Source organism: Ranitomeya imitator, chromosome 1 (genome assembly GCF_032444005.1).
Source record: "Ranitomeya imitator isolate aRanImi1 chromosome 1, aRanImi1.pri, whole genome shotgun sequence".
NCBI classification, from domain to species: Eukaryota; Metazoa; Chordata; class Amphibia; order Anura; family Dendrobatidae; genus Ranitomeya; species Ranitomeya imitator.
In genome coordinates, this window is record NC_091282.1 from 333,931,700 (window position 1) to 333,958,807 (window position 27,108).

Here is a 27,108-nt window from a genome sequence, read left to right on the forward strand (position 1 = left end):
AAGCTCAGGAAAGGCAACCTGGGGAACACCTTGGAGTGTAACAAACCCTCTCTCTACACCACGGAAGGGCTGATTCTTAGGAAGGAAGGCTGTCGGAAAGAAGCAGGGCGCGTCCGAGGGTGATTATATTCTTATTAGGTATATACTCACCCTCGGACGCGCCCTGCTTCTTTATTTGTAATGAATGTTTATTTGCAATGTGGTTTTGACTTACTCTATTTTTTTGGTAAATAATGATTTTATTATTTTCATTGTTTTGCATCTTCTTGGCAATAATATAAAGAAGACGCGACAGGACAACACTCGGTGGATGCCATATCTGTGTTTAAAATTGAAAAAACCTTTCAGTTAACTACTTGCAGGAGAAAGTTATTGTAGCTGGTGGCCATTTTTAGTACTGTACCAGATTTTTGTTGTATGTGTTTGTTTTTAATGTTAAAATGTCTGCATTTGATATCTCTCCAGTATTTTCTTTTTTATAAGCAAAATACTTATTTTTATATTTTCTGATGTTGGTTCCAGGGGTACACGGGCAGCAGTGGTGTGGTCAGTGGAGGCCTAGTGGAAGGAGTGACCGCAGACAGGCATCGAAGGCCTAAAATAATAACACATGGCTGTAGGCAATTTTAAATTGGTTCCAGGGGTACACGGGCAGCAGTGGTGTGGTCAGTGGAGGCCTAGTGGAAGGAGTGACCGCAGACAGGCATCGAAGGCCTAAAATAATAACACATGGCTGTAGGCAATTTTAAATTGGTTCCAGGGGTACACGGGCAGCAGTGGTGTGTTCAGTGGACGCCTAGTGGAAGGAGTCACCGCAGACAGGCATCGAAGGCCTAAAATAATAACACATGGCTGTAGGCAATTTTAAATTGGTTACAGGGGTACACGGGCAGCAGTGGTGTGGTCAGTGGAGGCCTAGTGGAAGGAGTGACCGCAGACAGGCATCGAAGGCCTAAAATAATAACACATGGCTGTAGGCAATTTTAAATTGGTTCCAGGGGTACACGGGCAGCAGTGGTGTGGTCAGTGGAGGCCTAGTGGAAGGAGTGACCGCAGACAGGCATCGAAGGCCTAAAATAATAACACATGGCTGTAGGCAATTTTAAATTGGTTACAGGGGTACACGGGCAGCAGTGGTGTGGTCAGTGGAGGCCTAGTGGAAGGAGTGACCGCAGACAGGCATCGAAGGCCTAAAATAATAACACATGGCTGTAGGCAATTTTAAATTGGTTCCAGGGGTACACGGGCAGCAGTGGTGTGGTCAGTGGAGGCCTAGTGGAAGGAGTGACCGCAGACAGGCATCGAAGGCCTAAAATAATAACACATGGCTGTAGGCAATTTTAAATTGGTTACAGGGGTACACGGGCAGCAGTGGTGTGGTCAGTGGAGGCCTAGTGGAAGGAGTGACCGCAGACAGGCATCGAAGGCCTAAAATAATAACACATGGCTGTAGGCAATTTTAAATTGGTCCAGGGGTACACGGGCAGCAGTGGTGTGGTCAGTGGAGGCCTAGTGGAAGGAGTCACCGCAGACAGGCATCGAAGGCCTAAAATAATAACACATGGCTGTAGGCAATTTTAAATTGGTTCCAGGGGTACACGGGCAGCAGTGGTGTGTTCAGTGGAGGCCTAGTGGAAGGAGTCACCGCAGACAGGCATCGAAGGCCTAAAATAATAACACATGGCTGTAGGCAATTTTAAATTGGTTACAGGGGTACACGGGCAGCAGTGGTGTGTTCAGTGGAGGCCTAGTGGAAGGAGTGACCGCAGACAGGCATCGAAGGCCTAAAATAATAACACATGGCTGTAGGCAATTTTAAATTGGTTTCAGGGGTACACGGGCAGCAGTGGTGTGGTCAGTGGAGGCCTAGTGGAAGGAGTGACCGCAGACAGGCATCGAAGGCCTAAAATAATAACACATGGCTGTAGGCAATTTTAAATTGGTTACAGGGGTACACGGGCAGCAGTGGTGTGGTCAGTGGAGGCCTAGTGGAAGGAGTGACCGCAGACAGGCATCGAAGGCCTAAAATAATAACACATGGCTGTAGGCAATTTTAAATTGGTTCCAGGGGTGCACGGGCAGCAGTGGTGTGGTCAGTGGAGGCCTAGTGGAAGGAGTGACCGCAGACAGGCATCGAAGGCCTAAAATAATAACACATGGCTGTAGGCAATTTTAAATTGGTTACAGGGGTACACGGGCAGCAGTGGTGTGGTCAGTGGAGGCCTAGTGGAAGGAGTGACCGCAGACAGGCATCGAAGGCCTAAAATAATAACACATGGCTGTAGGCAATTTTAAATTGGTCCAGGGGTACACGGGCAGCAGTGGTGTGGTCAGTGGAGGCCTAGTGGAAGGAGTCACCGCAGACAGGCATCGAAGGCCTAAAATAATAACACATGGCTGTAGGCAATTTTAAATTGGTTCCAGGGGTACACGGGCAGCAGTGGTGTGGTCAGTGGAGGCCTAGTGGAAGGAGTCACCGCAGACAGGCATCGAAGGCCTAAAATAATAACACATGGCTGTAGGCAATTTTAAATTGGTTCCAGGGGTACACGGGCAGCAGTGGTGTGGTCAGTGGAGGCCTAGTGGAAGGAGTGACCGCAGACAGGCATCGAAGGCCTAAAATAATAACACATGGCTGTAGGCAATTTTAAATTGGTTACAGGGGTACACGGGCAGCAGTGGTGTGGTCAGTGGAGGCCTAGTGGAAGGAGTGACCGCAGACAGGCATCGAAGGCCTAAAATAATAACACATGGCTGTAGGCAATTTTAAATTGGTTACAGGGGTACACGGGCAGCAGTGGTGTGGTCAGTGGAGGCCTAGTGGAAGGAGTGACCACAGACAGGCATCGAAGGCCTAACATAACAAAAATGTCAATACAATGGTATTGTCAGTGGCAGGCATTGAAGGATGTCAGCGCATAGACTAAACATTGGTGGAGCTGTGAGATAATTTTGCAAGTGGTAGAGCACTGTTTGAGCTGGGGTGGGGGGAAACTGTCTTGTGGCCGGCGGTACAGGCCCAGGGCCCCTCATATTACAACGGTGTGTCTGACGTTGGGTGCGCACCACCACCGCCAGAGACACTTTATTGTACTAGGAGGGACCCAGTGGCAGTGCCGTCGACCAAAAGCGGGCTCACCCACCTCTTCAGACAAACTGCACTCTCACGGGTGCTGTCGCCAAGTGTCGATACCACGGCCCCGTGTGGGGAGTTTGGCCATTTAGTGAGGTGTAAACATGTCGTATGCTGGACAATCAGGTGCAGAAAATTACGAGATTGGAAAAGGCATTCAGAATAGTCCACAGGCAAGACCTTTTCATAGGAAAGCTAGGTGTCAGCCGGGCAAGGTGGGGCAAAAGATTTCGAAATCCAGTTGTGGTTCATTTTAATGAAGGTTAGATCATCTACATTTTGGGTAGCCAGACGAGTCCTTTTTTCTGTTAGTATTGAACCTGCAGCACTGAATACTCTTTCTGATAGGACACTAGCTGCCGGGCAAGCAAGCTCCTGCAATGCATATTCTGCCAATTCTGGCCAGGTGTCTAATTTTGATGCCCAGTAATCAAATGGGAATGACGGTTGAGGGAGAACATCGATAAGGGATGAAAAATAGTTTGTAACCATACTGGACAAATGTTGTCTCCTGTCACTTTGAATTGATGCTGCAGTACCTGTCCTGTCTGCGGTCATAGCAAAATCACTCCACAACCTGGTCAGAAAACCCCTCTGGCCAACGCCACTTCTGATTTCTGCCCCTCTAACTCCTCTGGTCTGCTGGCCCCTGCAGCTCGTGTGAGAACGATCACGGGCGCTGTGTGCAGGGAATGCCAGAAGCAAACGGTCAACAAGAGTTGATTGTTTGGTTGCTAATATTAGTTCCAAGTTCTCATGTGGCATTATATTTTGCAATTTGCCTTTATAGCGAGGATCAAGGAGGCAGGCCAACCAGTAATCGTCATCATTCATCATTTTAGTTATGCGTGTGTCCCTTTTGAGGATACGTAAGGCATAATCCGCCATGTGGGCCAAAGTTCCAGTTCTCAAATCTGCGGTTGTGCTTGGTTGAGGGGCAGTTTCAGGCAAATCCACGTCACTTGTGTCCCTCAAAAAACCAGAACCCGGCCTTGCCGCGCCACCAATTTCCAGTGGCCCCGGAAAAGCTTCCTCATTAAAAATATAATCATCCCCATCATCCTCCTCGTCCTCCTCCTACTCTTCGCCCGCTACCTCGTCCTGTACACTGCCCTGGCCAGACAATGGCTGACTGTCATCAAGGCTTTCCTCTTCCTCAGCTGCAGACGCCTGATCCTTTATGTGCGTCAAACTTTGCATCAGCAGACGCATTAGGGGGATGCTCATGCTTATTATGGCGTTGTCTGCACTAACCAGCCGTGTGCATTCCTCAAAACACTGAAGGACTTGGCACATGTCTTGAATCTTCGACCACTGCACACCTGACAACTCCATGTCTGCCATCCTACTGCCTGCCCGTGTATGTGTATCCTCCCACAAAAACATAACAGCCCGCCTCTGTTCACACAGTCTCTGAAGCATGTGCAGTGTTGAGTTCCACCTTGTTGCAACGTCTATGATTAGGCAATGCTGGGGAAGGTTCAAAGAACGCTGATAGGTCTGCATACGGCTGGAGTGTACGGGCGAACGGCGGATATGTGAGCAAAGTCCACGCACTTTGAGGAGCATTTCGGATAACCCCGGATAACTTTTCAGGAAGCACTGCACCACCAGGTTTAAGGTGTGAGCCAGGCAAGGAATGTGTTTCAGTTGGGAAAGGGAGATGGCAGCCATGAAATTCCTTCCGTTATCACTCACTACCTTGCCTGCCTCAAGATCTACAGTGCCCAGCCACGACTGCGTTTCTTTCTGCAAGAACTCGGACAGAACTTCCGCGGTGTGTCTGTTGTCGCCCAAACACTTCATAGCCAATACAGCCTGCTGACGTTTGCCAGTAGCTGCCCCATAATGGGAGACCTGGTGTGCAACAGTGGCAGCTGCGGATGGAGTGGTTGTGCGACTGCGGTCTATGGACGAGCTCTCGCTTCTGCAGGAGGACGAAGAGGAGGAGGAGGGGGTGCGAACGGCTACAGCCAATTGTTTCCTAGACCGTGGGCTAGGCAGAACTGTCCCAAACTTGCTGTAACCTGTGGACCCTGCATCCACCACATTTACCCAGTGTGCCGTGATGGACACGTAACGTCCCTGGCCATGCCTACTGGTCCATGCATCTGTTGTCAGGTGCACCTTTGTGCTCACAGATTGCCTGAGTGCATGGACGATGCGCTCTTTAACATGCTGGTGGAGGGCTGGGATGGCTTTTCTGGAAAAAAAGTGTCGACTGGGTAGCTCGTAGCGTGGTACAGCGTAGTCCATCAGGGCTTTGAAAGCTTCGCTTTCAACTAACCGGTAGGGCATCATCTCTAACGAGATTAGTCTAGCTATGTGTGCGTTCAAACCCTGTGTACGCGGATGCGAGGCTAAGTACTTCCTTTTTCTAACCATAGTCTCATGTAGGGTGAGCTGGACTGGAGAGCTGGAGATCGTGGAACTAGCGGGGGTGCCGGTGGACATGGCAGACTGAGAGACGGTGGGAGATGGTATTGTTGCCACCGGTGCCCTAGATGCAGTGTTTCCTACTACGAAACTGGTGATTCCCTGACCCTGACTGCTTTGGCCTGGCAAAGAAACCTGCACAGATACTGCAGGTGGTGCGGAAAATGGTGGCCCTACACTGCCGGAAGCGATGTTGCGTTGCTGACTAGCTTCATTGGCCGAGGGTGCTATAACCTTAAGGGACGTTTGGTAGTTAGTCCAGGCTTGCAAATGCATGGTGGTTAAATGTCTATGCATGCAACTTGTATTGAGACTTTTCAGATTCTGTCCTCTGCTTAAGGTAGTTGAACATTTTTGACAGATGACTTTGCGCTGATCAATTGGATGTTGTTTAAAAAAATGCCAGACTGCACTCTTTCTAGCATCGGATACCTTTTCAGGCATTGCAGACTGAGCTTTAACCGGATGGCCACGCTGTCCTCCAACAGGTTTTGGCTTTGCCACGCGTTTTGGGCAAGATACGGGCCCGGCAGATGGAACCTGTTGCGATGTTGATGCCTGCTGCGGCCCCTCCTCCTCCGCTTCAGAACTGCTGCCGCCTGCACCCTGTTCCCCCAATGGCTGCCAATCGGGGTCAAGAACTGGGTCATCTATTACCTCTTCTTGTAGCTCGTGTGCAACTTCGTCTGTGTCACCGTGTCGGTCGGTGGTATAGCGTTCGTGATGGGGCAACATAGTCTCATCAGGGTCTGATTCTTGATCAGCACCCTGCGAGGGCAATGTTGTGGTCTGAGTCAAAGGACCAGCATAGTAGTCTGGCTGTGGCTGTGCATCAGTGCACTCCATGTCAGATTCAACTTGTAATGGGCATGGACTGTTAACTGCTTCACTTTCTAAGCCAGGGACGGTATGTGTAAAGAGCTCCATGGAGTAACCCGTTGTGTCGCCTGCTGCATTCTTCTCTGTTGTTGTTTTTGCTGAAGAGGACAAGGAAGCGACTTGTCCCTGACCGTGAACATCCACTAACGACGCGCTGCTTTGACATTTACCAGTTTCACGAGAGGAGGCAAAAGAGCTAGAGGCTGAGTCAGCAAGATAAGCCAAAACTTGCTCTTGCTGCTCCGGCTTTAAAAGCGGTTTTCCTACTCCCAGAAAAGGGAGCGTTCGAGGCCTTGTGTAGCCAGACGACGAACCTGGCTCCACAGCTCCAGACTTAGGTGCAATATTTTTTTTCCCACGACCAGCTGATGCTCCACCACTACCACTACCCTCATTACCAGCTGACAATGAACGCCCCCGGCCACGACCTCTTCCACGATACTTCCTCATTGTTTTAAAAACGTAAACAAACTAACGGTATTTGTTGCTGTCACACAAATTACACGGTGAGCTATAACTTCAGTATGATTTAGCTACCCCTTTACAGGTGAGTGAGACCACAACGAAAATCAAGCACAATGTTACACACTCTGTTGTTGGTGGCAACAAATGAGAGAGATGCCACACACGCAGGACTGTCACTGAAGCACAAATGTAAATATTAATCTCCCACTGATTTGATTTTTTTTTTTTTTTAAGGGAGACTTTAGGAAAAAAAAATAATAGAATAAAATGATTTTTTCAGGAAGAATTTAGAAACCAAATAAAATAAAATGATTTTTTCAGGGAGAATTTAGAAAACAAATAAAACAAAAAAAGGCTTTCTATGGCCCACTGAGTGAGAGATGACGCACACAGGAGTCAGGAGTGGCACACAAGCCCAGAGGCCAATATTTATCTCCCACTGATTGATGTAGTGATTTTTTCAGGTAGATTTTGGAACCCAAATCAAGCTAAAAAAAATAATAGGCTTTCTATGGCCCACAATTGGAGAGAGAGAGAGAGATGGCACACCCAGGAGTCAAGACTGGCACACAAGCAGAAAGGGCAATATTAATCTCCCACTGATTTTTTTTTTTTTTTCTTTTTTCAGGGAGACTTTAGGAAAAAAAAAATAGAATAAAATGATTTTTTCAGGAAGAATTTAGAAACCAAAGAAAATAAAATGATTTTTTCAGGGAGAATTTAGAAAAGAAATAAAACAAAAAAAGGCTTTCTATGGCCCACTGAGTGAGAGATGACGCACACAGGAGTCAGGAGTGGCACACAAGCCCAGAGGCCAATATTTATCTCCCACTGATTGATGTAGTGATTTTTTCAGGTAGATTTTGGAACCCAAATCAAGCTAAAAAAATAATAGGCTTTCTATGGCCCACAATTGGAGAGAGAGAGAGATGGCACACCCAGGAGTCAAGACTGGCACACAAGCAGAAAGGGCAATATTAATCTCCCACTGATTTGTTTTTTTTTTGTTTTTTTTTCAGGGAGACTTTAGGAAAAAAAAAAATAGAATAAAATGATTTTTTCAGGAAGAATTTAGAAACCAAAGAAAATAAAATGATTTTTTCAGGGAGAATTTAGAAAAGAAATAAAACAAAAAAAGGCTTTCTATGGCCCACTGAGTGAGAGATGACGCACACAGGAGTCAGGAGTGGCACACAAGCCCAGAGGCCAATATTTATCTCCCAGTTTTTTTTTTTTGTTCCAGGGAAAATTTATAAACCCAATAAAAAAAATAATAAATAGGCTTTCTATGGCCCACTATCTGAGAGACAGAGAGAGATGGCACGCTTAGGACTGGCACACAAGCCCAAAGGCCAATATTAATCTCCCTTTTTTTTTAAGGGAGAATTTATAAAACCAAAAAAAAAAAAATAAATAGGCTTTCTATGGCCCACTATTTGTGAGAGAGATGGCACGCTCAGGACTGGCACACAAGCCCAGAGGCCAATATTAATCTCCCACTTTTTTTTTTTTTCCAGGGAAAATTTATAAACCCATTAAAAAAAAAATAAAATAAATAGGCTTTCTATGGCCCACTATCTGAGAGAGAGAGATGGCACGCTTAGGACTGGCACACAAGCCCAAAGGCCAATATTAGTCTCCCACTGATTGATTTATTGATTTTTTCAGGTAGAATTTAGAACCCAAATAAAGCAAAAAAAAAAAAAAAGGGCTTTCTATGGCCCACTGAGTGAGTGATGATGCACACAGGAGTCAGGAGTAGCACACAAGCCCTGAGGTCAATATTTTTCTCCCACTGATTGATGTAGTGATTTTTTCAGGTAGATTTTATAACCCAAATCAAGCAAAAAAATAAATAGGCTTTCTATGGCCCACTGAGTGAGAGATGACACAGACAGGGATGGCACTCTAGCAGAAATGTCAATCTTAATCTCCCACAAAAAAAAAAAAAAAAACAGGGAGTGTCCTTCAATTACTATCTCCCTACAGTAATCTCAGCCAGGTATGGCAGGCAGCAATAAGGAGTGGACTGATGCACAAATTAAATAAAAAGTGTGTACAAACCAAAAAGATAGCTGTGCAGAAAGGAAGGAACAAGAGGATTTGTGCTTTGAAAAAAGCAGTTGGTTTGCACAGCGGCGTACACACAGCAATGCAGCTATCAGGGAGCCTTCTAGGGCAGCCCAATGAGCTACAGCGCTGAGGGAAAAAAAAAAAAAATGTAGCTTCCACTGTCCCTGCACACCGAAGGTGGTGTTGGGCAGTGGAAATCGCTACAGCACAAGCGGTTTGGTGGTTAATGGACCCTGCCTAACGCTATCCCTGCTTCTGACGAAGCGGCAGCAACCTCTCCCTAAGCTCAGATCAGCAGCAGTAACATGGCGGTCGGCGGGAACGCCCCTTTATAGCCCCTGTGACGCCGCAGACAGCAAGCCAATCACTGCAATGCCCTTCTCTAAGATGGTGGGGACCAGGACCTATGTCATCACGCTGCCCACACTCTGCGTTTACCTTCATTGGCTGAGAAATGGCGCTTTTCGCGTCATTGAAACGCGACTTTGGCGCGAAAGTCGCGTACCGCATGGCCGACCCAGCACAGGGGTCGGATCGGGTTTCATGAAACCCGACTTTGCCAAAAGTCGGCGACTTTTGAAAATGAACGACCCGTTTCGCTCAACCCTAATTCCCACTACTGGGCGTGATACCCTCTTGCAATACTCATGTAGTCGTTTGGTCAGAAATGTGCAAACCAGTAGCCCTCTGCAGGTAATTTTGTAGGGTTCTCGCAGTGATACTCCTTTCTTACAAAAAGTAGGAGATATTGGTTCTGCTGCTGAGTTGATGCCCCTCCATGGCTATGTCCGCATCTCCTTGTGTAATAGCCCAAATCCTTGAATCTTCCCCATGCTCTTGAGACTGTTCTGGGAGACTGAGCAAATTTTCTTGAGACAGAATGTATGACTATACACAGGTAGTCTAGTAGTTAACCTCAAAGGGATGCAGATACAGCTCATCTTACCACTTTTGAAAAGGACTCTAGCAAAACTCAAAGCTAAACAAGATTTTGATTACCAGGAAAAAGAAGAGAGTAATTGTCTGTGCCATCACCTGTAAAGCCATTGTGTTTTGGGAGTTGTCTTGCTATTGCCTCTCCAACACACCTGTGGATTCTTTAATTTGCACAATATCAAGTGAAATTTATTCACAATCACTTATGCTTTCTAACCTGGACTGGACTAATGGATATCCCTAAAGTTTAATTGACTTGAGGTTTTTTCTTGATGTGAAAGTGATCCTGGAATATTTGTTTGAGTGTATATAACACCTGTGTCTCAACTGACAGAGGAGCTGTATATCGTAAACTGTGATAAAAGAAGAAATAAATCTGTACCTTAGCTTGCTGAACATAAAGGATTTTTTTTCCTCTATCCTCAGTCCTCCATGCTCAGTCAACCGATAAGATTTTTCTTCTGTCACATCTCTATTTTATTATACTCTTGGAGAACACCTTTAATATATAAATAGAAGATAAAGAGACTTCTGTCTACAAAAAACCTCTGTAATTTCACTCCGAGTCCTCACCATTGAAATAGCACTAACATTTATGAAAATCACAAGATTGATAGACAGCAAAACTGTATGTAAATGATGAACAAAATGGAAACAAATTATTCAAAACATCTTGATTTATTCAGTATTGGGTATGAGCTTCACCTGCAGACTACATGCTCTTACAGGAAGTCTTGGCATGTTATTAATGGTTGTCTGAGGTATGTTAGGCCGCGCAAAATACACTTGCCCGTACAAGTGATCAAGAATCGCTGCTGGTATCTCTTTGCAATTGCAGATCAATGATGTCCCAGATATAGTACGAGACAAGTCCGTCGACACTGCAGGCCATGCTACTGTGTTTATACGATGCAGGTTGCTCGCAATAGCACAAGCAAGATGTAGCCTGGTGTTGTTATGTTGGAAAATGGCCCTTGGTGCGTTTTTGGAGAAATAACCATACAACTGGTTTCATGACCAAAGCAATGTAAAGCTGAGTTAGTGTACCATGAATGAAGACCAGAGGAGCATGGCTACTGTACATTCTGCCGGCCCACATCATGATTCCAGGAGTAGGACTGTTATGTTGTTCCATTGTAAAGGCCTCTTTATGAAGCTGCCCATGCAATCACCCAATGGATATGGGAGGAAGAAATTGAGCAATGGAGGCTGGAATGGAGGTGGATCGCCCCCACGTTAGGGCAATGGGGTACTCGGATCCGGGCCCTTCTTCTGTTCTCAGTGGGGATGTCACGGTGGCTGACCCGGTCCGTGGCCCTAAGGGGATGTTCATTGTAAATTGGGGAAAGGTTTTTAAAGGGATAATGTTCTTGACGCCACCTGTGGTATTCGGTCAGGGTTACCGACGCTGCTTAGGGGTCCGCTGGGGTGATGTTATGGCAGCTAGATGATATACCTTCCCACAGGTGAAGTATGTCTCCATGGCTTCCCAGAGTGTAGATGGTGGATGATGTAAGGCGCAGTGAATAACGAGGACACAAGGTTGCAGTCTCTTTACCTTTACTGAAGGCTTCAGCATCCACAGTGCAGGGTAGGGACCACGCGGTAGGCAGAGTCCGGCCGGTCTGAAGGCAAATCCAGAGTCCCCTTATCCAGGTAGAATTCAATAGCCTTCCTCTAGTGCTTGAGTGTTGTAGTTCCTCCCTGCTGAGCTCCTCGGTAAGGTCCTCACAACTATCGTAGGTGTTAAGTCTCTTCTCTCTGTCCCCCTGACGGATAGAACAAACCCGTATGACTGATGGCCTGAGGCTTTTTATAGGGACCCTAGAGATGCCCCGGCCCCCACAAGTTGCTACCGTGCCTCCTGGGTATATGGTCGGGCAGCCAACGTGGAATCAACTGTCCTGCCAGTCTCTGAAGTAAAGCATATAGAGTTCCTTACTCCCTCGGTGTTCTGGCTACCGGTACTGCGCTTCAGAAGGAGGCAGCCTACTTCTAGCTGGTCTCCCTCTGATATTCCTCTCCTTTAGCTACGACTTCGTTTCTCACTCACTGCAACACAATTCCTCTCAATGTCTCTTTCTTTGGATGCTGCCGCACGTGGGGCAGGCGCAGCTCCGTGAACCGTCGTTCTCCCACAGACCTCCGTCTGCTCTCCTCTCCTCCTTCTAACTTTCTGTCCAGACTACCAGTTTTACCTAATTGTAAGGAGTGCCCTAATAGATAGAAGCATGGCTCCCCCTGGCGACCTGGAGTGTGAAGTGTGTATTGTGGTTGTGATACCTGGACAGAAGATCTCCTTCATTGCCTTCAGATGTAACATCACTCCCCCTGGTGGAAGAACAACATTACTGCAATGACCAGGACTTTGGGGCGCTGCAGAGGTTTATCTTGTTCAGCTATGAGTCTGCTTTTTCTCTTTTTCTTCAGACCAATCAATCTCTGGCTATCATTGCATCCAAATGGGCAACGTCGTGAAGAGGCCTTCACAAGGGAATGTCACACCAGTCCCACTCTTCAGGATTATGGTGTGGAGCAGCATAATATAGGGAACTGAATGCTTCTAGTCTTCATTCCAGGTGCACGAACAGCACGGCATTATTGATCTGATCGCGAAAACACTGGCACAGCCATTTCTCCGAAGTGTCCCAAATAAAATTTTTCAACACAACATGCCAGGCCACATGTTGCCTATGCTATTCAGAGCAACCTGCGTGGCCTAAATGAGCCTGCAGTATCTAACATCAAGCACATCATTGACCAGCAATTGCAAAAGGACCTCCCGGCAGTGGATTTTGATGATTTGCATTTCTGTGCTCCTAATCCAGATGTTTTGAAAATGTTTCCATTTTTTTCATAATTTACATATCATTGACATGTCTTGATCTTGTGATTCCCATAGTTCCACATCTTGTTGTTGTAATTTCAATATTGAGTACTGTGGTTTGGAACAAAAGTATCTATTACCAGTAGTGATGAGTGAACGTGTTCAGTTACCGTGTTATCCGAGTGTCTTGGGCGTGCTTAAATAATATGTTCAAGTCCCTGCAGCTGCATATGTTGTGGCTGTCTAACAGGCAATGTGAAGTGGGGTCTGCTCATTGATAAAGCAGAGTTGCCAGTGAAAAGACTCTGACTTTTCCATTCTCAAGGACTCTGATTTCCTTATGGACACTACTAGGACATCTGTAAACACTAATCATGTGTGAAGATAAAATTTGTGTTTTGGGGCTCTGTATAAAAAAGTGACATTGTCTCCTTACTCTCCTAGGTGAGCTCCCATTATCTCTCGCTGCTTGTACCAATCAGCCTGACATTGTGCACTACCTGACAGAAAATGCTCACAAGAAAGCCGATATGCGACGTCAAGACTCAAGGGGCAATACTGTCCTACATGCTTTGGTTGCTATTGCAGACAATACAAGGGAGAATACCAAATTTGTTACGAAAATGTATGATCTACTGGTCATAAAGTGTGCCAAACTTTATCCTGACTGTAGCCTGGAGGCTATAATGAACAACGATGGCATGTCTCCTCTAATGATGGCAGCAAAACTAGGTAAAATAGGGGTGAGTATTTAACCTTTATTTTGTTTTATCGTAATTTCTAAAAAAACAATGTCTAAACTTTTAATGATATTCTAATATTTCTGTAGTATATGGTTCGACATTTTATCTTGCTATGCAGTACATGCATGTATGTGTGTGTGTGCATATATAATATATACATACTTTTCAAGGGTTGAATATTTTTTTTTTCTTATGGAACAGTGTTTAAAAATCTGGCCCAGCAATGTGTTAGCATGTTAGTATGTACATGCTCGTTTTACCTATCTGATAAAATGAATGCACTGCTTTGCTTTTACTTTGGGATTTTACTGCTCTCTTGTGTTTTATAATGGGAATTGCACTTCACTGTAAAGTATTAAGATTTTTTTTCCTTAATGCTGGTAATCCAGTTTATATCACTTGAGGCTTAAATTTAAAGTTCACAATATTTTTTAAGCAATTTGACCTGATTAGCATTTAAAGTGATCTTTTGTCCAGTTAATCCTTGTCTTCACCTGGGAAATAGGTCATGAAGATCTGTCTTTTGTATTTACGTTCTTGAAATACTGTTGCAAAAATATGTTGTCCTTTGTAGTAGTAATAATAGCTAAAATTGAAACATTCATCTGTTTTAGATATTTCAGCATATTATCCGGCTAGAGATAAAAGATGAAGAAGCCAGACACTTGTCTCGTAAATTCCGGGATTGGGCTTATGGACCTGTTTACTCGTCCCTGTACGACTTGTCATCCTTAGATACATGTGGTGAAGAGGTCTCGGTACTTGAAATCCTGGTGTATAATAGCAAGGTCGAGGTGAGGCCAGAACTGAAACATATCAATATGTCAGTGCAACACTATATTGAAAAGCCTTACTTTGTATGTACATTCATAGCAAAGCTGGTTTCTGAATTCTGATAATCCTCAAGTAAAATGAGGTAGATGGGTTACCTGCAGCCCTATGACCAACTATCTAGTGGAGAGCTGTTAGATCTGTTAACATGATTGTGCTATTATGCCTCTAAGGCAGGGGTCTCAAACGCTTCTGGCTAATTGGGCTGCACATAGAAAAAGATTTAATTTGATGGGTTGCATGCTTTGCAGCATAAGATGCATTTTTTCCCCTACAACTTTTTTTTAATCATATTTGGTGTTTTTTTAAACCTCTTTTAATTCCATTCATTGTATGGGTTCTGGTACAATTTTATAGCTGCTCATCTTCGTATAGCAATGTCCCCATCCTGGTCACCTTGTTGTAGCGTATGTCCCCATCCTGGTCACCTTGTTGTAGCGTATGTCCCCATCCTGGTCACCTTGTTGTAGCGTATGTCCCCATCCTGGTCACCTTGTTGTAGCGCATGTCCCCATCCTGGTCACCTTGTTGTAGCGCATGTCCCCATCCTGGTCACCTTGTTGTAGCGTATGTCCCCATCCTGGTCACCTTGTTGTAGCGCATGTCCCCATCCTGGTCACCTTGTTGTAGCGCATGTCCCCATCCTGGTCACCTTGTTGTAGCGTATGTCCCCATCCTGGTCACCTTGTTGTAGCGTATGTCCCCATCCTGGTCACCTTGTTGTAGCGTATGTCCCCATCCTGGTCACCTTGTTGTAGCGTATGTCCCCATCCTGGTCACCTTGTTGTAGCGCATGTCCCCATCCTGGTCACCTTGTTGTTGCAAATGTGCCCAGTTTTTCCGCTCTTCATATGTACGCACACACACACACACACACACAAATCCATCAAACCTGACCTCACTCCCTGGGTGACCTGCGACCTCTTCCTCCTGCACATCCGGGGCACCGCAAGGCAGTGACGTCGTACTCTGCCCGCACCCCTGATTGGCTGGTGACTGGTATTGGTATTGCAGTGCAGAGAGCTTGTCTCTGAGCCGCAATACGTTTCAATTAAATGTGCGTCCAAAGATGAGGGCATCGGCGGCCCTTGTACCATGCCGTGATCATCACCGGTAGCTTCCTTGTCTGCAGGCCTCATGAAGCAGCCTCAGGGGCCATGTGATTGAGACCTCTGCCCTAGTGGATGAGATCGGTAGCCATAGCAGCCAAAGACTTCTGGGTTATCATTGCAATTGCAGAGTTTTGGGAGCCAAGTGATGCCTTGACTAGTAGCATGAACTCATTTGATTGCAGTTGCAAATAATTGTTTCATAAATATTTGCACGAATATTCTCATGTTCCCACTAATAATCACTGTAAAGAAATAGATGTGCCAACCATATCTCTACTTCATTTTTTTTTATTTTTTTTTATTCTGCTTCCATTTTGTCCAGGATCTGTTACAGTTGATGCATAAGAGCTCACTTTTATGTTTCTTCTATATATAAAGATCTTTTTGCTTATTTTTTTTTATTCCAGAATCGCCATGAAATGTTGGCAGTGGAACCGATCAATGAACTGTTGAGGGATAAATGGAGAAAATTTGGAGCGGTCTCATTCTACATCAGTGTCGTCTCCTACCTCATTGCCATGATCATATTTACATTAATTGCCTATTACAGACCCATGGAAGGGAAAGTAGGTGTAAACGATTAACAGCCAAAAATATTTTACTCTTACTGCCAGGAATAGCTCTATAGAAGAGATTGTGCACATGAAGTATTCATTAATATAGCCTTTTTATATACGGATCAGCGTGTGCCAGAAGCAGGCGTAACGTCTGACTAGTCAATAGAGCTTCATGCCCTGGGTATGGCTGACATGAGTGGAGATCAAGACAGTGGATAGCGAGATCCAGAGTAAAGAAAGGAGAAGTGAGAGAAGGACAAAGTGCTCAGCTGCAAGACAGGTCCTGGGACAAGACGCCTAGCAGTATGGCCCCAAGTTTACAAATCAGAGAGGTAACGGGCCAGGACAGAACAGAGAACGTGAGACAGAGAGTTCCAAGCGAAGAAGCTAAGCACCGGCTATATTGGCAAACTAGTTCCCTTAAGAGTGAAGAGGAGACGGACCTGCGGGTTGAGAATAGGACTCTCACAAACAGGACTGTTGTAGTGTGCTGGGTGGTGGTGAAGACAGAGAAACAAGTAAAGTTGAACAGGTAGAGAGACTGTGTGTGAAGATGCTCCGTATTGTAAAAGAAACATTTGTGAAGTTATGCACAATTTGTACATAATCCCCACCAAATTGATGTTCAGTAAATACTGTCTATTTTTGAGTGGTTGTCTCCCTCATTGAACTTTTTAACATCTAGTCCTAGCAAGCCAAAGTCACCAGCATCATGCGGCCTGCAAAGGCTTAACACGCCCCTAGACAAAATCAACACCAAGCCAGGACCCACACCTTCATGTAACGTGCAGGGGTGTAAGAGATGAGTTTCTCACCCACAGCTACTACCCCACACCAGGTTACACTAGGACGCACCAGGGCACCCTGATATATGCTGCGTTCTAATTCCCCTCCCGTACCACTCTAAACAGAATGACAACCCTCCCACCCAACATAATCGAAAAGCACCCAGAAGAAGACACAGAGAGTACACAGCGGATTTCTCTATACCCCCTACCCCGCTTAGCATCCCTCCTCTATCTTTTGCAATTTGATTTTTTTGCTTTCCAACTTTTAGTTATTGGAGATATGTATTCTGTACACAAGTCATTTTGGTCATATTAGGATGCTTTCACTCTGGCTATTCTGTAGGCCCATAAATGTGCACCTCCTATACATTTGTATATATTGTTTTTGCACTTTGGCACTCCTTCATGGTAGGAAATATGGTATATATATTTATTATTATGTAGGAGGACTTGTTAGTCTATTTACTGTGTTGATGGGAAGTCAGAACTTAGCACATATCACGATGTCCTGTATTTGGTTGTGGGCTTTTATCTGCTTTATGTACTTTTTACATTTTTGTAATATTGGCAGTTCTGCCACATTAATGATATGTATCGTGGTAGGTAATACAAAAGCTGTTATTTGTGCTGTTTTTATTTAGCTCTATTTTATCGGTGGTGTTGTACATGTTTTGCTTTCCATATGGGAACATTGCACCTATTTTTTACATTGTGTGGGCGCACCCCCTCTGTTTTCTAGTGCTAATATCACCTTCAGTATAAAGTTGCCCTAATTAGAAATTCTGTAGTATTGAGGCCAAAAATTAGTTTTATTTCTGCAATCATTTTTTTCCTCAATACTTTGACATTCTAAACATACCAACAATTTAAGAATACCTATCATTTTAGTTTGTATCTATTATCCAGTCCCTAGCTAACAATTACTGCAGATTTGTTCGTGGTCTGGGTCCTGAGACCCTCACCAATTGCTCAAAGAAACCTTCTGCAGCATGTTGATCAGCATGCAGAATCTCTGGACTCCTGCGTAAGTGTGCACAGGAAGTGGTGTACAGGTTCAATGGAAAGTCCATGAGCTTGTACACTGACTGGATTATGGGCTCATAGACTTTTTGGTAAGCCCATACACCTCTCTGTGCATGTTTTTTAACATGAGCATCTCTGTCCGCTGAGCTGCCTACTGCAGAGTGTTTTTTTTTTCTTGGGAGCAATCAGGGAGTCCTAGTACCTGGACCTCCACTACACTGCTGAACATGTTGGAAAGGGACTTGATATTAGATAAAAAATTAAATAATAGATGTTCTTTAAAAAGGTTGTCCACTACTCGGACAAACACTGAAAAAAATCCCCTCTTGTAAAATTAAAAGCGAAAATCTTTTCATGGATATGTATTAAAAGAAAAAACACTCAGACAACTCTGTCTCCATCAGCATGTTTGCACCCAGCAAAATAACACTTGTAATATATGTATAATAACACAAGTCAGCTATCACTTCCTCTTGATATCTGATTTGTCCAAAAGCAGGGAGAGTGATGGAGTGGATTGCGGGACATTATAAAATCTCACAATCCCAGGGAGAGCCAGTGCCAACACCACTGGAACTATGCCGCCACCATAGGTGAGTATAAGTGTTACTTTATGGGGGCAAACATGCTGATTAAGACAAGGTTGCCCAATTAGTGGACAACAACTATAATGGATCTTTAGTACAGTAAGATAAGACTCAAGGAAGACACCAAGTTTCTGGATAAAGCTACATACGGTATGTTTCTTGGCCATTACAACCTTAGGCCATCTCCCACAACCTTTCTATTAGATAATAGAGTGGGGATAAAAAGTATTTAGTCAGCCACTAATTGTGCAAGTTCTCCCACTTAATAAGATGAGAGAGGCCTGTAATTGACATCATAGGTAGACAACAACTATGAGAGTCAAAATGAGAAAACAAATCCAGAAAATCACCTTGTCTGATTTGGCAAGATTTATTTTGCAAATTATGGTGGGAAATAAGTATTTGCTCATTAACAAAAGTTAATTTCAATATTTTGTTATATATCCTTTGTTGGCTATGACAGAGGTCAAACATTTTCTGTAAGTCTTCACAAGGTTGGCACACACTTTTTGTGGTATGTTGGCCCATTCATCCATGCACATCTCCTGTAGAGCAGTGATGTTTTGGGCCTGTTGCTGGGCAACACGGATTTTCAACTCCCTCCAAAGGATTTCTATGGGGTTGAGATCTGGAGTCTGGCTAGGCCACCTCAGGACCTTCATATGTTTCTTACGAAGTCACTCCTTTGTTGCCCTGGTGGTGTGCTTGGGATCATTATCATGCTAAAAGACCCATCCACGTTTAATCTTCAATGCCCTTGCTGATGGAAGGAGGTTTGCTCTCAAAATCTCACGATACATGGCCCCATTCATTCTTTCATGTACACGGATCAGTCGTCCTGGCCCCTTTGCAGAGAAACAGCCCCAAAGCATGATGCTGCCACTCCCAAGCTTCACAGTAGGTATGGTGTTCTTTGGATGCAACTCAGCGTTCTGTCTCCTCCAAACACAATGAGTTTTGTTTCTACCAAACAGTTCTACTTTGGTTTCATCAGACCATATGACATTCTCCCAGTACTCTTCTGGATAATCCAAATGCTCTCTAGCAAACTTCAGACGGACCCAGACATGTACTGGCTTAAGCATTGTGACACATCTGGCACTGCAGGATCTGAGTCCCTGGCGGTGTAGTGTGTTACTGATTTAGCCTTTGTTACAGTAGTCCCAGCTCTATGCAGGTCATTCACTAGGTCCCCCGTGTGGTCTGGGAGTTTTGCTCACCATTCTTGTGATCATTTTGACCCAATGGGGTGAGATTTTGCGTGGAGCCTCAGATCGAGGGAAATTATCAGTGGTCTTGTATGTCTTCCATTTTCTTATTATTGCCCCCACAGTTGATTTCATCACTCCAAGCTGCTTGCCTATTGCAGATTGTCTTCCCAGCCTGGCGCAGGGCTACAATTTTGTTTCTGGTGTCCTTCGACAGCTCTTTGGTCTTCACCATTGTGGAGTTTGGAGTGTGACTGTTTGAGGTTGTTGACAGGTGTCTTTTATACTAATAACAAGTTCAAACAGGTGCCATTACTACAGGTAATGAGTGGAGGACAGAGGAGCCTCTTAAAGAACAAGTAGTTGGAATGCTCGGACCTGACACAAGATGGTGCACCACCACATTATGGGTGTCAGGTCTGAGCATTCCTACATGAACATGGAGCGCCCTACCAGGGCAGCGGAGTACTCGGTACCGGGTCCGGTCTTAAAGGGGATGTAACGTTGGCTGCAACCCGGTTCTTGGCCTGGGCGCCCAAATAAAGGGGAAAGGTCTTTTTAAGGGGATTTGTGGATAAAGTCTATTGTTTGTGACGCCACCTGTGGTTCTCGGTCAATAGGGACCGACGCTGCTTATAGGGGTCCTCTGGGGTGATGTTGTTGCAGCAGCAAGATGGTAACGCTTCCCACAGGTGAAGCGGGGTCCCCAGGGTTACCCAGGTGTAGGGCACCGATGGTGTGGTGGATGGTATGGTGAATAACGAGGACACAGGTTTGCAGTCTTTACCTGGTTTACTGTAGCTTCAGGCAACTGCAGTCAAGGGCATCAGATCACAGGACATGCAGGGTCCGGCTGGCTTAGGAGCGAATCCAGAGTCCCCATCACCAGGTGGAGAGCAAAGCCTTCCTCCAAGTGTGGCGGTGATGTGGTCCCTTACTGCCTAAGGCTTCACATAAGGTCCTCACAGTTCCTCTCTGTCCCCCATGAAGGTTAGGACACAACCCATATGACAGGTGAATTGGGCCTTTTTACAGGCTCTCTAGGATGACCCGGGCCTTATAATTATCACTGTGTCTCCTGGTTATAAATGCGGACAGGTGATGTACAATCCAGCTGTCCTGCCGGTTTCTGCTATGCCACTATAGAGTTCAGCACGGCCACAGTTTTCCGGCTACTGAATCTGCACTAGCCAGGGAGGTAGGCTCTTCTCAGCTCTGCTCCACTAGTGTTTCTCTCCTGTACTTTCTCCCTCCTGCTCTTTCTACAAGCTGTTCATGCTTTCTGTTTCCCTGCTCCAGGAGCTGTAGTTCCTCACATTACACGCTCCTTCAGACTTCCTGGCACTCACTGCCATCTGCTCTCTTCTGTCTGTTTCTCTGTCCTATGACAGACTGCTCTCTAACTTCCTCTCCAGCCAGAATTTATAAGAGAGTTCACCCTGAATCCGGGTTCAGGGCTCCCCCTTCTGACCTGGAGTGTGAACATGTTGTATGTGAGATTTACCTGGTGAAAGATATCCTTCATCGCTCCCAAGCGTGACATCCCTCTCCCCAAAGGGAAAGCAATGCCACTGTGACGACCAGGTCCCTTGGGGCCACAAACAGTTTTCTGGAAAGTGGATTGGTCATTGTGGGCCAGTTGAATGGCCACCAAGGTCTCCCGATCTAACCCCCTTAGACTTCTATCTTTGGGGTCACCTGAAGGCAATTGTCTATGCTGTGAAGATACGAGATGTGCAGCATCTGAAACAATGGATATTGGAAGCCTGTGCTAGCATTTCTTCTGCGGGGTTCCTATCAGTGTGTTAAGAGTGGGAGAAGAGGGTTGCATTGACAATCCAACACAATGGGCACCACTTTGAACACATTTTATAAGTGATCATAAACTTGTAAATAACTCATGAAAGAATAAAGTTACATTAAAACCAAGCATGCCATTGTTTTTCTTGTGAAATTCTCAATACGTTTGATGTGTCACATGACCCTCTTCCCATTGGAAAAAAGTTGGATCCAAAATGACCAACTTCAAAATGGCCACCATGGTCACCACGCATCTTGAAAAGTTTCCCCCCTCCCATATACTAATGTGCCACAAGCAGGAAGTTGATATCACCAACCATTCCCATTTTATTTAGGTGTATCCATATAAATGACCCACCCTGTATATTCTATGACAATGGGATAAAGTGCAAATAGTTGAATGTACCTGTCAAATGCAAACATACTATGGATCAAAAGATTAGATGACCAGAATAACAAGATACCCAGAACTCCAATTGCAGTTCTGTGTCTCTTGTTGTTCTGGTCAACTACTCATTTTTGCATTTGACAGCTACATACAACTTTTTTTTGCACTTCGTCCCCTTGTGGAATATATATATATATATATATATATATATATATATATATATATATATATTCATCTATTGCTTGTCCATAGTACAGCCACTGTATTTAATATTGAGTATGTTTTGACCATACACTTTATACACATATGCAAGGTATGTTTTTTCACCTTTTTTTTCTCTGTATGATTTTCCGAATTTTTAATATTGCTTTTCATGTAAATTGAGTTATAGTATAAAAAATACATTTTGGAGTGGCTACTCATTCTCTTTAGGTTCCTACAGTCCAAAAACCACTCACTGTCTCACTGTCTAATTGATTTAGTTTTTTGTAGGTATTTGTAAGCCAAAACCAGGAGTGGGTGATAAATACAGAAGTGGTGACCTGCAAAGGAGCAAATTGGCATATGATGGGGCACAGGGTCTCCCCAATCGCAGTGCTCCTATTCCTGGTCAGAAGACCTTCCAGAAAGCTTTTTTTATTTTTTCTTTAATATTATACTTTTCCCCTGATTGTTCCACTCCTGATTTTGGCTTACAAATACTGATGTAAGATACGGACCAAATACTGAGAGTGTGAACATGGCCTTAGACCGGATCCCGCAGCAATCCGCAGACACTTTTTTTTTGTCTGTCTGAAAAAATAAAATTATTTCAACTGGGTCCATATTTTTAACATTAAAGTAAATGGAAAACAGATCCATTAAATAGCCATCTGTTTTCTTCCCATTTAAAAAGGATCCTTTTTTTGGTTAGGTGGAAAAATAAATATTTAACATACTACTGGACATGTGAACTGATCAAACTGATCCATTAAGCAAAAAAATCCTTCACAAATGGGAGAACAGTGGATGGCTATTTCACGGATCCGTTTTCAATAGACTTCAATATTAAAATCACAGATCCAGTTGAAATGATTTTTTTTCAGGGGGACAAAAATGTTGTCTGCACACCTTTTTTTGTCCACAGATTGATGCTGGATCTGATCAACCTGATGATTACTGGACATGTGAACATAGCCCTGGCCTAAGGGTACCGTCACACAGTGGCATTCTGATCGCTACGATGGTACGATCCGTGACGCTCCAGCATCGTAACAATATCGCTCCAGCGTCGTAGACTGCTGTCACACTTTGCAATGTACGACGCTGGAGCGATAATTTCATGACGTATGTGCGATGTAGAAGCCGTTGGTTACTATGCGCACATCGTATACGATATCTGTTACACCATGCGATGATGCCGCCACAGCGGGACACTAGACGACGAAAGAAAGTTTCAAACGATCTGCTACGACGTACGATTCTCAGCGGGGTCCCTGATCGCAGGAGCGTGTCAGACACTGCGATATCGTAACTATATCGCTCGAACGTCACGAATCGTGCCGTCGTAGCGATCAAAATTGCACTGTGTGACGGTACCCTAAGAGCTGTAAGTGACTCTATTTGGTGATCGTTTACTTTGGTGTAAAAACACATGAATTGAAATCCTATTTCCTGTTGACAGCCGCCCTATCCGTATAAGACAACAGTGGACTACCTGCGCTTGTCTGGGGAGATCATTACTTTGCTAACTGGGATATTCTTCTTTCTTTCCAATGTAAGTACTGTTTTTTTCTATGATACTTTTTAAAAACATTAAAAACCTTTATCACAGTTTTCTAGTGATAACTGCTGTGCAGCAGCTACTCTTTTATTGCATGTGTGCTGATTTTATTATGAGGTTTTCACGCAATAGTATTTTTCTTCATTGATTCACACGCGTATTCACAATATCTCTATGGCTAAGTTCAGTAACTCTGCCAAAATCTACATTAGACAAAATTACCCTAATACATAAACTGATAGAAGATGTTAACTATGTTTTTCTGTTGTCTAAATTTGTTTTTTAAATTATGTTATTGTAAAGGTTAAAGACCTCTTCATGAAGAAGTGTCCGGGGGTAAATTCCTTATTCGTAGATGGATCTTTTCAGCTATTGTAGTAAGTGTTCATATAAAAAAAAGTAAATAATGTGTTAATGGGGAACTCCTGTAGACATACATGTCTATAGGTGGGTGAGAAACATCGGCCTGCACTCTGGTATCATCCCATCGCAGTTCGATATACGCTGAGACAGGCAATGAAGGCCGAGGATCGTTAGCATGTCACATCCCAGGCTCTCGTATCGGATGCCATGCGCTATCGGAGTGTGTGGCTGCATGTATTTCTAAGCAGGCGCACACTCTGGTCCCGAGTGCCAGCGGAAGTGTCGGGTATTCATGCGAGAGACTCGCACGAGTTTCTCGCATTGCACACGCAAGTTTGACCCCGGCCTAAGGGTACAACTCTGTATAGCTATATAATGCTAAAGACTTAACAATATCATTCTGATGAAAGCTATTCTTTCTTCTAGACTAATCTTTTTGTAGCACATAACTGTGCTATGATCTTGTGTGTCAGTAAAGGACTATTATTTAAACCCTTCACGACCTATGATGTATAGATATGTCATGGATAGTGTTCCCGCATGTGATGTGGGCTCAGGCGCTGAGCCTGCATCATTTCAGGCACATGACAGCTGATTTAATCCTAACAATCACGATAAACCTGCGGCTCTTAACATGTTAAATGCTGCTGTAAGTCTCTTAAATAAAAAATAAGCCCTCATCCAGCCCCAGATACCAAATAATGGAGACGCTAGAGGTCTCGCAAAATGGATCCTTTTTTTTGCAAATTTTGGATTTTTTTTGTCACCACCAAAAAAGATAAATAAAAAAGAGAACCTACACGTTTAGTATCTACAAACTCGTAATAACCTGGAGAATCAAAATTGTAGAACAGTTTTATCATTTAGTGAACATAGTAAAAAAAAAAACTGTTGTGAAATTGCACTTTTTTTTGCAATTTCCCAACCCTTGAATTTTTTAGGCTGGGTTCACATTGCATTGGGTGCGTCTGTTAGACGGACTACGTTACACCGCGGCATTAATGCGGTGTAACGTAGTCCGTTAACACCGCCATTGAGTCCAATGTCGGCTGCATCACTAGCGCACGCCCACAATGGCCGTGCGCTAGTGATGTGCCGTCATTGAGTGACGGACCCCGAGATGCGGGCTGCAGCGTTTCCGGGCCCGTCACTGCTAGCGCAGATAGAGCTAGCAGATGCTCTATCTGCGCTAGCGTGCTGCCATAATGGCACTTGCGTTAACAGCAGCCCGTTAACGTATGTGTTGAACGGGCTGCTATTAACGCAATGTGAACCCAGCCTACCAGTACACGAAATGGTAAAATCAATGTTGTTGTTCAAAAGTGCAACTTGTCCTGCAAAAGCAATCCCCCATATGGCCATATTGAAGGAAAAATGAAAAAAAAAAGTTATGGCTATGGGAAGAAGGGGAGCAAAAAACGAAAACGCAAAAATGGAAAATCACAAGGTCGTTAAGGGGTTAAAAGCAACACATGTAGTTTAATAATTTTATGTTTTTGTGTTTCGAGGCCAACAAAAAATCCTGTCTGTCTTTTCCATTACTTGTATGTTCAGCTACACAATTTAGGAGATCGGAATCTTCCTTGGAATCATAATCTCCAGTTACTTTCCATGATTTTGTTTGAAGGTCTATATTCATTTTCTCTTTTTTCTCTTTCTCACATTTTTACTTTAATCCAGCTTCATCTATTCAGTATTGATTATTGTTACCGCTGCCCTCTACTTGGCTGGTATTGAGGCTTATCTGGCTGTCATGGTGTTTGCCCTGGTTTTAGGATGGATGAACGCCCTATACTTTACCAGAGGACTGAAACTCACAGGGACATACAGCATTATGCTTCAGAAGGTGGGATAACATAATATATTATTTTATATGTTATTAAAAATACATATGTGTGTGTATGTGTATATATGTATATATATATATATATATATATATATATATATATATATACACATATATATACAGGGGTTGGACAAAATAATGGAAACACCTGGAAACCTCAACAAAAGTTAGTTTAATATGTTGTAGGTCCACCTTTTTCAGCGATTGCAGCCTCAATTCTCCGAGGTATGGATTCATACAAGGTTTGAATTGTTTGTAAAGGAATTTTAGTCCATTCTGCACTTAACACACCCTCCAGTTCTTTGAGCGACGATGGCGGCGGAAATCGTCTAACTTGAATCTCTAAAATCGACCATAATTGCTCAATAATGTTGAGGACTGGGGATTGTGGGGGCCAGATGAGATGCTCAACTTCATTAGAATGTTCTTCGTGCCATTCTTTAACGATTCTAGCTGTGTGAATTGGTGCATTATCATCCTGAAAGATGGCGTTCCCCTCCGGGAACAGTGCTTGAACCATTGGATGCACTTGGTCGCCCAAAATGCCTAAATAAATCTTGGCTGTTAATTCTTCCATGAAGGGATATCATTGGCCCGGCGGATCTCCATGAAATAGCACCCCAGATCATCACAGAACCTCCACCATGTTTTACGGTTGGGAGAAGGCAGTCTGGATGGAATGCTTCTTTTGGCTGTTACCAAACGTACACTCGGCCGGAGGTCGGAAATAGGGTAAACGATGATTCGTCTGAGAATATCACATGTTTCCACTGCTTGAGGGACCAATTCTGGAGGTTTCTACACCACTCTAAACACTTGGAAACATTTGTCATTGAGAGCAACGGTTTTCTAATTGTAGCTCTTCCGTGGAATCCAGATTTGTGCAGCTCCCGACGAACAGTTTTCGTGGAAACTGGGTTCTGTAGGTGTTCATTGAGCTCAGCAGTGATTTTTGGAGCCGTGGTCTTGCGATCCTCTCACAATTCGCTTTAGAGTCTGACGGTCTCTCTCAGTCAACTTTGACTTTCGTCCGGACCTGTGCTTTGCTGCGGATGTTTTATGTTATATGCTACGTGGCTGTGCTATATACTACATGGCTGTGTTACATACTACGTGGCTGTGCTATATACTACGTGGGCGGTGTTATATGCTGCGTGGGCTGTGCAATATACTACATGGCTGTGCTATATGCTACGTGGGCTGTGTTATATACTACGTGGGCTGTGTTATATGCTATGTGGCTGTGCTATATTTCTTCTGTATCTGTGCATCATGAATCGTGGTATGTGCTAAAGAGGGGGGCCCCACTGAGACCCGGGACCCTCAAAAACCTGGAGCATTCCCTGGCTTC

At 44.3% G+C, this 27,108-nt stretch overlaps 1 protein-coding gene across 1 annotated transcript in view; it reads left to right on the forward strand.

The window, feature by feature from the left end:
• The window catches only part of TRPV4 (transient receptor potential cation channel subfamily V member 4), a 191,240-nt gene that overhangs the window by 108,428 nt on the left and 55,704 nt on the right, over positions 1-27,108 (forward strand). Inside the window, exons 6-11 of the mRNA XM_069759365.1 lie at positions 13,194-13,492; positions 14,107-14,286; positions 15,843-16,001; positions 23,450-23,542; positions 23,852-23,925; positions 25,592-25,757. Coding sequence (XP_069615466.1) covers positions 13,194-13,492; positions 14,107-14,286; positions 15,843-16,001; positions 23,450-23,542; positions 23,852-23,925; positions 25,592-25,757 — 971 coding nt within the window. The remainder of the gene's footprint in view (positions 1-13,193; positions 13,493-14,106; positions 14,287-15,842; positions 16,002-23,449; positions 23,543-23,851; positions 23,926-25,591; positions 25,758-27,108) is intronic.